This window comes from Cyprinodon tularosa, unplaced genomic scaffold (genome assembly GCF_016077235.1).
Source record: "Cyprinodon tularosa strain WSP-4 unplaced genomic scaffold, ASM1607723v1 ctg45, whole genome shotgun sequence".
NCBI classification, from domain to species: Eukaryota; Metazoa; Chordata; class Actinopteri; order Cyprinodontiformes; family Cyprinodontidae; genus Cyprinodon; species Cyprinodon tularosa.
This window is the reverse complement of record NW_024039174.1, coordinates 633872-648997: the sequence shown is the minus strand read 5'-3', so window position 1 is coordinate 648997 and position 15126 is coordinate 633872. Positions and strand designations below refer to the sequence as shown.

The following is a 15126-nucleotide window of genomic DNA, read 5'->3' as shown; positions in this document are numbered from 1 at the left end:
GCCTTTTGAAATTACTTTATTTATGTAAGAGGAGAGGGGGAAAGAGGAGGTACACACAGTCTTGTTTAAACCAAATAGTTGTCATTATAATCATAATTACTACTATTATTGTCACTGCTGAACTCCTTTTAACCCCCGGCTAGTATAGTAGCACCATAATTTAAAGTTGCACAAGTACAATAACAAAAAAGGAGTCATTTTTCTTAAATCTTCAATTTATTTTCATTTGAGATAGATTCAATGTATATATAAAAAAAGAACAATCAAGTTTCAAGCATACAAAACCCGATTCCCCTGTTCACTATCCCCCCACATGTATAAAATTAAGGCCACTTTCCAAAGTGTATGTCTCTGTCCAGCAGGACGTTTTAATGTCAATTTACAAAAACAAAACAAAAAAATGACATTCAACAACAATAATAGTAACAGTCATAATGCTAATGACAACATCACTCATGACAAAACTCATCATGGAACACAAAGGTAATTAATCAGCCCGTAGAAACGGCGTAACTTGAGAGTGTATGTCTTGCTTTATGAGGATGTCAGCAAATTTGTTTCCCTTTTATGGTTCAAACTGGCTCCAACATGTTTTTTTAGTGGAAGATAAAGAAACAAAGCAACTATGTCCCTTTGGATTTCAAGTGTGTGTGTGTGCTTAGGTGAGTGTGTTCAAGCTTAACAAAGAGGGGAGGATTGGTTGGAGGTGGGCGCCCATGCAAAGAAACATGCTTCACTCTGCGTTGTGGAAATACAGGTTCAGACTGGTAATTCACGAGAACACAAACTTTACCATCGGTAAAAAAAAAAAAAAAAAAACTACAAGCAAGACCTTGAAAAATGACTAAAACAAACAGCAACAAGCTGGCGTCAGTTACCACAGGAGGATGGGTGGAGGCAAAAGGAGTGGAAAACAGAAGGATGGAGTGGTTAGGAGATAAGTGATGGTAGGAATATTTTAAAATAAAGGTCTAGGGTTTTTCCTTCACCTCTTCTCTCTTCCGATTGGCTATCTGTTGAACATTTGCTCCCTTTTTGTTCCTGTTTCTCTCCTCCCTGGCTCCTTTTACTCCTCCACTTACACCTTATCTAGTAGAGATCTTTGGAAGTACAAAATTCGGCGTGGAGTGCCGTACATACGGAAAAACACCAAGGCTGCCAATGTGGCAATCACACAGACCAGCAGGAACAGCGGCAGCACCACAGCCAGTGCTCCGTTCCCCTGACTCGTCTCGATAATAGTCACATCCACTTCTTCCTCTGTCTCATTTTCCGTTTCCCTGTCGTCAGGTCTTCTGTCCTTATCCTCGCGTCCCGTTTCCTTCTCTCTTTCTTTGTCTTTGTCGTGGCCTCCTCCACCTCTTCCTCCATCCGTCTTAGGATCCTCATTGGGGCAGCCCATCCAGTCACGAAGCGCTGATTTGGGGTATCCAGGTTCCACACGCATCCTCTGATTGTCATACTTCCAGTACTTGTTGGCTTTGTAGAAGTAGGTATATGCTGATGGGAGGAAGATTGAAATGTTAAAAACCAATGGCAGCGCTGATGAATACCAACAAGGACAGATGGATATTAGCTGTTGAGCCATGCAAACCTTGATCTTTGCTCATGAAGGCTGCCTTAATGTTGTCAGGAACACCCTGCCACATGTCAATTGGTTTGGGGTAACCGTCATCCACTCTTTTTGATGCTTCATTGAAACGATAATACCTGAGGAAAGGGAAGCAAAGGAACACTTAGTGGAAGCTGCTTATAGGTTTTACACTATGTTAAAAACCTGACAATAAATTATCTAAAGGCCTTTAAACATAAATTAGATATAACATTTGCTCAGGGGGATCTGAAACTATTAGATCTTAAGTGAGATTCATCGTACCAAAAGTCTATGTTGTTTAGCTGGTTTTGGAAACATTTGTTAGCTTTAATGTGTTTATTATATGAATTGATGGTTTTATTCCTTTAGGCTTGGTATAATGTGACAGGTTGGATCTTTTTGCTGTGAAGTTTGTGAAACGATAACTGGTTTAAGCTACCTTATCTATAGTAGACGGATGGCTAACAGCTAAGCTCATGCTAAATATACCAATCATCTGAATTACTGTATGACTAAATATTAACCATGTATAATTTCACAATTGGTGATTGATAAAGTTGTCACTAAACACAGCAATATGTACTTTACAAACTCACTGCCATGTGACACCTGTTAAAGGTTTTAGAGGAGGATTTTCGTGAATTTTTGAAAAGCATCTCCCTCTCCACTTCAAAAATAAAATACGCTGTGCGATATTTTCAATCGTTGCATGCAGCTACATTCAAACTGTGTGACGAAACCGCAGGGTTTTAAGCTCACAGCTCATGATGCATGTTCTCACGCTCCTATACGACCTTACGACCCCCGACCGAATTTCGAACATGTTTGATTTTTCTCCCGACCTTACGATTCCTGATCAGCAGTTGGTCATTTAGAGGCTGATCACCCCTCGTTACCCTCTGCCATATGCGCGATGACGCTGAAACTCAGCCCGATCATAAATTCTCACACGACTGGAGAATCGGCCCGAAAAGGGCAAAAAAAACGTACAGCGTACCGAGAGGAAATGTTTAATAAACACATATGAGAGCATGTACAAGCCCATTTCTCCTCATGCACACTCTGTTTAAAAGTTGTTGTTTTCATTGCTCATACAAGCTTTATTTCCAAAAGATTTGCTATTTTTTCCACTATGTCAGAATCACCAACAGTAGGTGAAAATGGGGACGACCATGTATGACGGCCTTATGTAAACATATCACCAGAATGATTGACAATTAGGAGGGCCACTTATTTTGATGATCCACCAAGAAAAAGAACATCCAACAGGTAAGCTTATTAGTACAAAGGAAAACATCTTAGAAACTTGCATTAAAAAAAAAAGAAATAACAGCATAATTTTCTCTGGAAAAGGAAATCTTTACTGCTTGTGTCGTAATGTTGATGGTTTTGCCACAGTGTAGGCGGGGGGTTATACCAAGTGTTTTAGATTAAGCATTTAACTCCTCCTCGTTGTTTATTTTTGTATTTATACAGGAAGCTTTTTTTTTTCTTTTTATTCACAGTTTGTGATTAAGCTTCCTTTTTTAATCCCTATATGGTCAATGATCAAACATGTCTGAGGTAAGTGGTAATGGAGGCGTTTTCCTTTGAATTTCCACCTGGTAAACTATAGTATTCATTTATTTTAGACACACACTCACACACAACCACCCACACAGTTAAGTAGACTTACTTGTTAGCTCGGAAGAAAAAGGTGTGTCCATTGGGGGTGTAGAGGAGAGCAGCATCTATCCGATCATTGGGAAGGCCGGAGCCCATTTCCCTCAGATATTTGGGGTAACCAGATTCAAGAATTGATTCGCTAAACACCCAATGCCTGTCCCCTGCAAAGAGATGGAGACAAGGACAGAGAGTGAACATTTAAGATGTTAGCCATTTAATAATCACACAAAGTAGTTTACTTATTAGTGCTTTGGCTGACCTTTAAAGAAAACAAATTTCCCCTCTTCGTTTTCAAAAGCAGAATTTATGTGAGAGGGTAAACCCCTCCAAAAGTGACCAATGGGCATGGGGTATCCCTCCAACACACGGCTGTTACGTACTCGCCAGAACCATTTGTCCTGAAATTTTGAACAAAGATCACTATACTGTCGACAAACAGGAAAAAAAAGGAAATCAGAAAGTTTGCAGATCAGTTTACCTTGAAGACGAACATTTCTCCTCTGAAGATTCCAATGGTGTCAAAGTGTCCATCACAGATGTCAGGACCAAAGTGAGGTTTATCTGGTGAATAAGTGGGCTGGGGGTCATGGTCAGGTGGCTGTGGTGTCAATGGAGGGGGCGGCGGAAGGTCTGATCCAGATCCTAAAGGAGCAGAAACACATTTAATCTAATTAGAAAACCAAACTATATTTTCACCAGTTTGTCACAGCTATAAACTGTTTTTTTTTGTTGATATGGCAATCCAAAAGACCAATGATAGTAATAAATTAAAGGAAGAAAAAAAAGGAAAACATGGTTGACAAACTTTTTTACAAATAAAATCTGAAAATTCAAAATGAAATCCAATTTAAACTGTGGTTAACGCTTCAAGCCTTTTGGAGGATGTTTCTACTGGCTTGTGGCATATAAAGATACATTTCTGTATTATTTATTAGCTCCAGTAGAGTCAGTTAGGATGGAAAGGATCTCGGGTGTTTGAATTATATTTTAAGGGTCACTGCTTCACTCTGGAATTTTGCTTTATTCACTAATTTTGAGTGACTTCTGTGCAAATGCTGAGGATAAGCATCCCTAAAGTATGATGGTGCCATAAAAAACAAGTTAATTATGTAAATTGTTTGTTGTTTTCATATACAGGGGTTTGCATTTTTTTTGGGTCAAATTTTGTATTTCTACCTCCTTGAACCACAGCTCCATCTGCATGGTAATAATATTAAATCCCAATGAAATATATAAAATTTCATGCTTAATAAAGCTAAAGATGTGTAATAGTTTGTGCTTACAACATACCATATAGTTGTTGTATGCCTCTGCGGTCGTCATCGGGAAGTTGGAAGTTCTCTGTGTCCATCCACTGGTAGAAGGGAGCCATGATGGCTGAGGGGTCATTGGAGTGCTCTAGACCCAAAGCATGGCCCAGCTCATGCACAGCGACGAGGAAGACATCATTACCTGGAACAAACGACTCATTTCACTGACTGCTTAGTTTTGAAAAAGACTAAAGTAGTTGTTGTGGTAGAAAAAAAAAAGTTTTGGATGGAAGAAGAAGGAAGCAGAACCGTTCCCATATTTACAAATGAGTCAAAAGCACATTACTGTCACACATCAGTAAATCAGAAATAAAATCAGATGGAAAGTCATGTGAACACAAGTTTGGCTTAAACAGCTGACGATGGGGATTTTTGTGGTTTTTGCACTTTGAAAATAACCACATTCCTCTGCGCTGCCTAAAAAGGAATGACACAAGTCTGGACATGCAACAGGTTTTGCTTGTGACAGCAAAAATAAAGGCCCCCGGGATGCAAACAAGTGACTTACTCCCAGCATTTAAAGGTTTTCATGTTTCATCAGATTTAGGAGAATCTGTAGAGCAATAAAGATCTTTCCTTTACTATCTCGGAGCCTCACCATGCAGATCCCTGTTTCCAATCGTCCATGGCTCGGCCGCATCAAAGTGAGTGTCTCCACCGATGCCGTTGCCAGGAAAGTAGGCATGCGCCAGGAAGCCGCCCTCGCCATCGAAAGGACTACTGTCGCCGTGGAAACCCTCGGCAAAGAAGAGCATGATGTCGGCAAACTCCTCCACCTTGTCCCGTATGTAGCTGTAGGGTATTTCCCTGAAACGCAGCGGGGTGACGCGCTCCCACACCTTGAAGGCCTTCCTGATGGCCTCGTGGGTCTCATACTCGCCCACCTTCGGGGTGTAGTTCTGGATCCTGCTCAGTGTGCAGTTAGGTTTGAGAGCGGAAAAGATACAACAATAAATTATTCAAGGCAAAATAAAGATCTTTGATATTTGCAATTAAAAATATTTACCAACTGGGGATAAAAACTTTGATCCAATAAATCAATTATAAAAGTACACCTGCCTATAAAATATCTTAGTGTTTTGTCATGTTAGAGCAGCAAAATCAGAGATTTTACGTGATAAATCAACATAAATTAGATCGGTTAATGTCAAAATACAATTTTATATGGTTTTCAAATTGTTTTTAACCAATTCAAATCTGATAAAAGCGACATACATTTGCTAAAACGCCCAGGTCTATTTAGATTGGATGGAGGGAACTGTAAAGTGCCTTGAGATGACATGTGTTGTGAATTGGCGCTATAGAAATAAACTGAATTGGAATTGTATTGAAACTGAATTTAATTAAATTGTCCAGTTGAGTTTAAGTAGGTGGCCATTTATTGGTAGGTTTGCAGATAAGCTATACTGTTTTTAAGGTTTTTCTAACATGACAAAGTGAGCACTACTCTGTAAGTTGATCTTTATCATTGTGCTGTTTGTTTACTGAAGTTTTCTAAAAAAAAAACAAAAAAAACCTGAGAAGCCTTCACAGAGCATCTGAATTAATACTGAGATAAATTACTGAATTACAACCTTTCCACTAATTAAAGTGACTTCTGAAGACAAATTCCAAAGAAGAATCTTATTAAAAGGGACCCAAGATTAATGGCTGAATGCAAATGCATGCTAGATTTTTCATAATTTTTGTTTATGAAAAATGGAAATTGATCATTTGTCCTCTATTTAAAGATTGCTTTCTCTGTTTCATTTGAGACTTTCCTGACTTACGAAAACGTGATATCTCTCTTCTGCCACTTCAGGTTCTGAATGGCATAACGCTTCCTCCTCAAGTTACTCTTCAACTCTGATCCAAACTTATCTGGCACGCCGCAGCGGGGTTGTTTCATGGCCCTGCAAGAGAACACACAAAATAATGACATAGCCCCTTTTAATCGTTTGTGCTTTTGTTTATCTTTCAGTGTGTTTGGTACTAACTCAATTGTTTTATCATCCATGCTGCCGGTCACTGTTAGGCCGTAGAACCTCTGCATTGTGGCGATGGCTGAGGAAAGGGAGTGAGGGGAACGAAGGGAGTGAGTCCTTAGGTCTCCTGGGGGAAGGTAACCATACTGCTGCAGCCATGACTAAAAAGCAAAAAAAAACACAGAGGGCACTGATGAGAATTTTCATTTAAAAGATGTTCTTTTCATATAAGATAGAAATAAATTTCAGCAGATTTTTGTTGATGATCCAGCTGAGGAGATGGTTTCAAAAGGACAGATACAAGGAGTACAAGGTCAGGAAGTTTTTGTGTGGCTGCAGCGAAAGCCCATTCCTCTCTGAAAACCCAAATGAGCTCATAAATAACTCCTCTGTTTTGTAGCCGAAAGCAGTTGCATCATTTTCAAGCACTTGGCCAGTTATTTATTAAACCGAAATGCCATTCAACCATCAACATGACTCACCCCAGTGAATACGTATGTGGACCAATACTGAGCTAATCTCTAACAAAGAGGATTCTGGTTTCGACGAGCCAGAGGGGCTGAAATTTAAGAAATTTCCCACAAAAGGTGAATTCATTTCAGGTTATTCATTTCAGTTTTAAGATATTTAGCAGCTATTATGTGTAAGCTGAGTTACAGAGTGTGATTTCTGTTTGCGTATATGAGGGATTCTTTTTCACCCATTCTGAGCGTATGGTCATTTAGATTCTTTGTGCAGCAGAACATTAAACCTCAGCTAAAGCTTGACCTGATATTCCCCTAAAAAACCATTTCACCGCAGTTCTGGGTTGACATCTAAGCCAATGCCAGCGGCTTTGCTCCACGCTTGTCCCACAGAGCTTCTCCTGCACTCTTAGCCTTTTAAACCAGGACCAAAAAAACAACACTGAGGTCTGTGCAAACGGTGATAAATGATATTCTGCTATACGCAGTCACTGTGATCTCAGCTGTGGTTAGATGTTCTGTTTTATGTTTAGATATACTGTCCTTGCCTGAAGTAGATTGACTTGATACAAACAATTGAACAAGTTTATTTGTTTTCAATGTTTGGGTTTCGGAGCTCAGGATAATGGGTGCGTGTGCAGAAAAGGAGAATAACAGAGTCAGAAAAGCAGAGTAAGGGAGTGTCCCAGGGTGAGACTCAGGCCTTGGGCAAACCTCAGCCAATGTCTCCAGTTGAGAGGCAGCGTCAGTTAGTAATTTAACTGGGAATTTCTCCTGAGCAGCATCCAAACCTCAGAGTCAAACTCCCCCCCACCACCACCACCTTCATGTCTCTATCCTGTTCTCATCACACTAATTCTCCCCGTCTCCCTTATCCCATTTTTATGGAAAACCCATTTGCTTAAATAATCATATGGAACCACACCCTGACCAGCTAAATATCTGCTTCGGGGCTATTTGTTGCTAATAGTAAACACAAAACATGTTTAATTGCCAATTTTTCCAATGTTTTCTGCTGACATTGTACAGCACATCATGTGCTGTCCATGAAAGGGACACAGAAGAGATTTTCTGCTGTGTTTGCACTTCCTATTCACAGATTAATTGAATCATTGGGGATGAAATCAGAAAAACTAAGTTTGTCTTTCAAAACGTAGACATCCAGCTTCGGCCTGTTGTCAATCACTTTTTGCACTTTAAAATAACACGAAATACATTTGATCCTTTTAAATCAGTTTATTGATTTCCATTTAAAGTCAAAAATGGAAAGGGGAATAAATATTGAAGATTCTTTAGTTTTCTTTTTTTTAATCTTTAGTATAGTACTGCTTCCCCTTTAATTGGTTTAGCCGAGCACCACTTTAACTTTGAAATGGTTTAGCCTGATTTCCTATAGATTATCACTGCTGCCTTAAAAAAAATAGTTGTATCCTAGAGTGCTATTTTGGAGTAATGCTGTTTTATTAGTACTGACGTAGTTTTTAACAGTTTTTACATTGCATTACGCTATTCTAGAACACATGTGTGATGCAAGTTTAGCCTCTCATAATGTTAAGAACAGGCCTTGAACGTATTTAATGTAGCACTGCTGTACTCTAAATCATTTTAACCCTCAAGTAGCTTTAATCTTACATTTTTTAGCTGTGCACTTTTTTTCTCCAAAAAACACTGGATTATTTTATGCTTTAGGGGTATGTATCTTTATTAGTTTTATAATAAAGATGCTAATGCACTCTGGCTGGGTTCTGGAAAAGGTTGAATGGCAGCTTTGGAGGTCCTCGAAAAGGTCCAGCTTCCCCTCCTCTGTCTGTCCTAGCGAGACATGGAGGTCTTAGTGTTTAGATTTCAACCCTGAATGAGCTCTTTCTGGTTCTGACTCACCCCTATAGACACAAAAAGTCCCACTGTTAACTGGTGTAACAGCACATCTACATGAGTGGGGAAAGAAAGACTAGAACACAAGAAGAAAAAGATGAATTTTACATGAGTCCAGATAAAATTGATAAGAATCACAACAAGCCTTGCAGTTTGCCGTCAATTTGTGGCGTATGGCTCTTGGAATCAAAGGAAAAACCCACGGTACTCTCATCCCATATTAATATTGGCCTCTGCTCAGAAAAAAAAAAAAAGCTCTCTTGGATAACAGAGAACACTTGTTTGGACTTTAAGGCATTCATCGGCTTCTAGGGTTATTTAACAAAGTCTTATTCAGTGTCACACACTGCTATTTTTGAGCTCACTTATAGACTGGGTAACTAAAGCAGAACCAGAAAGAGGAAACGGTTAGTATTTAAAGCAGAGTAAGAAGTGACATGTTGTGCATTTACAGTGCTTTGATTTTTAGCTCCTGGCCTATTTTCCGCTTCAGAAAGCCGTGTTCAAAGTGCTCTCTTCAGGTAATCGTCCAATAAAAATACTTCAGGCAACATATTCTCTTTCACACCATTTGTTCAGCTATTCAAACTATTGCAAAAATATTTTTACGTGCTCTGAATTTCATTTGTCGAATTAGGTGTAGTAACCAAACATATTTCTCCTTTTGCAGCAGCAATCTTTTTAGCACAAAAATAGGCTTTTTATAACACAATAATCCTTTTTTGATGCCTTATTTCTTATAATCCTTTAAACACAGGTAAAGTATTATAGATAGATAGATAGATAGATAGATAGATAGATAGATAGATAGATAGATAGATAGATAGATAGATAGATAGATAGATAGATAGATAGATAGATAGATAGATATAGTATACTATAAGTCTCTAGCTTTTGACATTGCATTCAAAAGATTTGAGCTTTTAGTAAATAATAATGTTGCATAGTTTTTTTAATGTTACTGTAGCTTATAATGGGAGTGCCAGCTAAGAGATGTTGCCTTAGATTAGTTGGACATGTCAAGAAATCGCACCTGAATTGTAATATATACCGAACATTTAGGCAGTTCAATATATAGTCACTGTAATACAGTTGTGCACTGCATTGGCATTGCAAAGGATTTCTCTGTCCAATTATCTGCAATTCACTATTTTCATACCATTAAGCAATCCGGGCTGTTTCAAGGAGTCTCTAAAAGGCATAGTGCAACGACAATAGAGTCCCCACAGATGACAGAGAGAGGTCAAAACATGCAAAAACAGGAAAAGAGAGGAAAATAATGTTTTTATTACAGCCAAAATCATAATTGTAATTGTATTTCTTACTCACATAAGTGAAACCTTTGCAATAGTTAAAGTTATATTTAAATGTTGGTACAAAACTTAGATGAAATCTCTAGCTATGCTATGCAGACACTCTGTCTGTGCCGATGAAGTTTCAGTCACCTCAGCATTGAGACTGCTTAATGCAGCCTCAACAACAGCCCAGACAGAGCTAAAGTTTTAGCAATTTTATCCAATAATAATTTTATTATTTGGCAGCTCTTATAGATTATGAGTTGAGCATTGAACATCCATCGTTTTATGTCTATGTGATCATAAAGTTCAGTTAAAAAAATGCATTATGACTCTGCAAAGGTTGTACCCTTTATCTTGATGTATAAACATTCTAAAAAGAGACTCACAGGCTTGACATGACTTGATGTTTCATAAAACACTTTTTTCAGGTTTAGAGCCATGTAAAATGCTTTTTTTTTTACACCAACTCACTTTGTGGAGAATTGATGTTGCATAGGATGAGAGGAGGACAGTTAGTCAGTTGTTCCACCCATCAGGGCCCAATGGAAAGAAACATTGGTCACCAGTGATGGGAGTCCTTCTAAGGCATGCTGGGTAAACAAAGCCCTCACATCTGCTTATTACACATCCCTTCCTCTATACAGAGGGCGGCAGGATTATGTCAAATGAGGTGAAATTATATCTCCCAATTCCCTTGCAACTGTCCATTACAGGATTTGATTGCGTGTGTGGGCAGGTATATTCACCACAGGAGAGCAGAACCGGTATAAATATTTCCCTGCTGTGAGGCTTTTTTGTCCTCTTTGCAAAAGACCTCCCTGACACACACATGTAATCGTCTGATATTAGCAGACATATAAGAAGAAGTGGTGCCCTAATGGGCAATGTCAGGCAAATATCAGAGGCAGGAGATTGTTTAAAGAGAAAAAAAAAAACAATCTCTTTTTCATTAAGGAAATGCGGTAAGTCACTTAAGTAATGCACTATCCTGGAACCCGTCCTGGTTTTCCTCTGGGAAGTTACCGCTTGGCTTAAAAGTGAAGATTTAAACAATGGTTTGGCCTAAAAACGACACCCACTTCCTCCCGTTCTCCTCCTTCCATCCTCTTTCCAATATGGAGTTAGCCTAAGCTTACCAGTTTACTGATCTGAATTGTCCTAAAGTGCATTTACAAGCAAAAAAGGGTGAGGTTCAATCCCACAGGAAAATATGCATTACTGTTTTACATCCTGTCTAATGCAGAGAGACAACTGTTAGATTTTTCTTTTTTTTTTCTGTCCCAGCACATTGACTCAGTCCCTCAGTGCATCACAATGCCTTCCTTTTTAATGGTTTGCAACAACCCCCTTTACTATCCATCCTGTCTCGGCTTCATCATCTCATTTCCTGTCTGTCACCCTTTATAGTTGATGACCTCAGCTGGCAGACATTTTTTGGGTGTTTGTATAGACGCGGATGTGTCTGCATGCTAAAAGTTGGTGGGTACTGACACAGCATGGTGGTTTGGGGATTAAAGCTGACCACTTCCTTTCTTTACCACTGACCACAGGAAGTGGGATTTTATTGCCACACTATCTGCAGGTGTTTTTATCACAATTTATTACCTACAATGGTTAAAAAAAAAATCGCTTTGAAGGCTAATTTTGTCTGACTGTGTCAGAAAGTCCCAGGTGCTTTTAGAGTGAGTTGCATTGGACATAATTGACGTGGTCATAATAATAATCATACCTTATTATTGAACCAATCTAAGCAGTTTTATGGGCATAGAGCTGAACTGATCATTTACATTTGCTTTTTGTTGCGTCTCTTTTGTATTCCAAGTACCAATTGCTTAATTAAAGAAATGTTCAGATAATTCAGCATAGATTTGAAAATTCCCCCCAATCTCTTGTCTATCAGCCTCTACATTTTTCCTATATTTTGCTCCAAAATCAGCACTGTCCATCTTTGCGTCTCTGGAAAACAATCCAAGCATGTTTTGTAGACCAGCACACCTTCTTAAATGTTTCCCATGTTTCCATTCATGTCTTATATTTTAGTTAATTTTGTAACTATTTCAATTTTCATCCTGCAACACTTTCAGGCCAGATTAAACCTTCTGCATGGATGTATCTCTGAACTTTTTGGTGTCATTATTGTTTTCATGATGCTGTTTGTTCACTATTGTGAACAACTAACAAACCTATAAAAGCCTTAACCAAACAGCTGGATTTATACTGAGCTTTAGTCCATTGAACAATGAAATTCATTGTTTTTAGTTTAAAAGTGTAAAAGTAAATGTCATTAAATTGTTTTTTAATGTAAATAATATGGAAAACATGCCTCTCAATATGTCAAAATGTAAAAAAAAAAAATTAAAATGGCTCTGCCATTTTAATTTTTTTAAAAAGCCTCCAGTCTATTGTAGGTCAATACAGTAACATTATAGTAAAAAAAAAAAAAAAAGAAACTTTTTTTTTTCCATTGTTACAGTTGCAGCTTCAACTCCTTATAAGCCTAAGGCAGGATGCAGTTATTCGGATGCGGCCCTGCAATTTAAAAAAATATATAACTCTTTGATCTCATTCCTGCATCCGTTATAAATAAACTGATGTTTTCCCACATATGTGATGATTGTTGATGGTACTGAAGGAAGCAGGTGTGCTGAACGGTCACTTCCTTGAATAAACACAAAGCCTGCTGCTGTTTTCCTGGTAATACTGGACGAAACACAGCAGATTCTAAACAAATAGGAGCAGAGAAATATAAACTAAACTTTATGGCATTTGATTTTTTTCAGGAGGAAATATACATCCTTTGCAGATAAATTTGCTAAGATGCTTTATACGTCTCAGATTGAGAAACCCTCCTTGCCCCCCACCGGATCAGACCTCTTTTAGGACATATGTCAACAATTACCCTACATTTCTTCATGTCCTTTGAGAATAAGTGCCCACACATCTCACAATGTCTACTTCAATAAAATAAATGTCTTTGTCTCTGACCCAAACCACAGCGCAACTTCATGTATTACTTGCACATTTCTTCCTTCTCTAGCTTCTTGTGCTTTTGCCCTCTCAGCATTTTTCTGTGTGTTTTTATGAGGCTATCATCATTATGGGCTGTTTCCCCTAACCCAGGGTCAAAGCCCTTCCCATCTCACCACAGAAATGATTATCCATTACAATACAGACTGGGAAACAAAGCTATCACATACATTACAATGATTTAAAATAATACAGCAACTTGTAAAAGTATTCGTTTACACGATTCATAAATGCAGTCCACAAATCCTGCTTCTTTAGATGAGTGGTAGACTACAGCTACTTAGCCTATATCATGTTTTCATATGGCTCAAAAATACTGATCTGCACCAACAGTATTAGCAGGAAATCTACCCATATTAATACAATGGTGAGAAGATTACACTTGAACACATTGTCTTTGTTTGATGCATGGCAGAGAGAGAAAGATCCTGAGGGGAAACCTTTCCTCAGCAGGGAAGGAAAGTGGGTCAGAGTTGACGGGAAGAAGAATGGAGCTAAATAAAGGGCAATCCTGGAAGAAAATCTTTTGGAGGCTGCAGAGGGCTTCAGAACAGGGCATTGGGTTTACCTTCCAGCTGGACAAGTCTAAATGTGCAGCCAAAGATTAGGTGGATGGGTTTGGATAAGCACTTATCAATGGGTTTAAATTGCTATGTCTAAGTCAAGATCTTAATGTGTGTATATTAAAAAAAAATTTTGTCTATAAATGTGTCTATAAACATCTGAAAGAGCAAGAATGGGTGTCAATATTAGATTACATTTTTTATTATGAATGTAATGTAACATGCTTCTTTATGTATTTATTTATTGTCTTATAATGGAATTTCTATAGCAGTGTTTTTGTGTGTGAATGCAGTGTGACACATAGTTTTGGACTATGTAGCAGCCACAGTCAAATTTCCTTTGGGACAATAAAGTTAATCTAATCTAATCTCAGTCTTTAGATATGCAATGTGTGGTACAGGTATACCCAAAAAACTTGTTAGATTTTAATGCCCTGTTTTTTTTATTTTATTTTAGGCTGTCAAATCAAAGGGGATTGAATGATATTTACCTTTATAATAACGAGAAAACAACAAGGTGAAAGGTTCAACAGGTGTGAATAATCCTGAATAATCCTCCTATCTTTACCCTAATCCTTTAGTTTCTAAACCGTTTGTATTTATTTGGTAATGTTTACTAAGCACTGATTTGTCATTTGCCCCTATTTAGATTAGATTTGATCATATTGTTCCCTGATGTCTGTTTTATGTTAAAGATGCATTAAGGATGTAAATGTCTGAATCTTTTGGAAGTATTCTGGGTACTTTGGATGTTTTTGCGCGCTCACCTCTGGGTTGACCTGCCGCTGCGTCGCTCCATGCGCTCTCAGCTCCCAGACCAGCGCCAGCAGCAGCAGCCGGACCACCGACCTCACCTCTGGTATCATCACACCACGCACAAAAAGATGTAGAAAACAAACTTTGCCAGATGTTCTTGTACACGTCCGCGCGATCTTCCCCCTTGTTTTTATGTCAAAACATCATCTGCGGATGGAAAGAAGAAAAAAACTTCCTTTTTTTGGACGCTAAAGGCCGACTTGGCAATAAAACAATAATGCGCCTCTCTTCAACTTCACAATTGCGTTATTTCAACAAATAACTCTCCGATATGTTCATTCTTTTCACGGTTATTTTGCGCACAGTTACCAATTTGGCAGGAAGTCAGAGGGGAGGAGGGGAGGTTTGTGGGGATGTCCAAGTTCTGCCTGCGCTTCGCTCCTGATGTTGCTGCAGGCTTTGTTTCCACACTAATAGATCCTCTCTCTGTCCTCCTGTTCTCTCCCCTCTTTGCTGGACTTTATTCTGCTTATTCTGACCCCATCTCTCTTCCCTCTGCAGACGTGGTGCTATGATTCTCCCGGGAGGTTTTTTCTCTGGAAAATATTGG

At 38.6% G+C, this 15126-nt stretch overlaps 1 protein-coding gene across 2 annotated transcripts; it reads right to left on the bottom strand.

The window, feature by feature from the left end:
- On the bottom strand, window positions 1–15126 carry mmp14b (matrix metallopeptidase 14b (membrane-inserted)). Of its 2 annotated transcripts, XM_038300462.1 has the most exons (11): window positions 14886–15126; window positions 14528–14723; window positions 6546–6694; window positions 6339–6461; window positions 5168–5475; window positions 4550–4711; window positions 3738–3901; window positions 3519–3657; window positions 3270–3420; window positions 1595–1710; window positions 1–1500 (listed from the first exon to the last, which is right to left on the bottom strand). In XM_038300462.1, exons 2-11 carry the CDS (start codon window positions 14624–14626, stop codon window positions 1079–1081), a joined length of 1833 nt encoding a protein of 610 aa, XP_038156390.1. In that variant the 5' UTR covers window positions 14627–14723; window positions 14886–15126; the 3' UTR covers window positions 1–1078. The 2 variants fall into 2 exon arrangements, with proteins under 2 accessions (XP_038156390.1, XP_038156389.1); XM_038300461.1 differs by having other exon boundaries at window positions 14528–15126.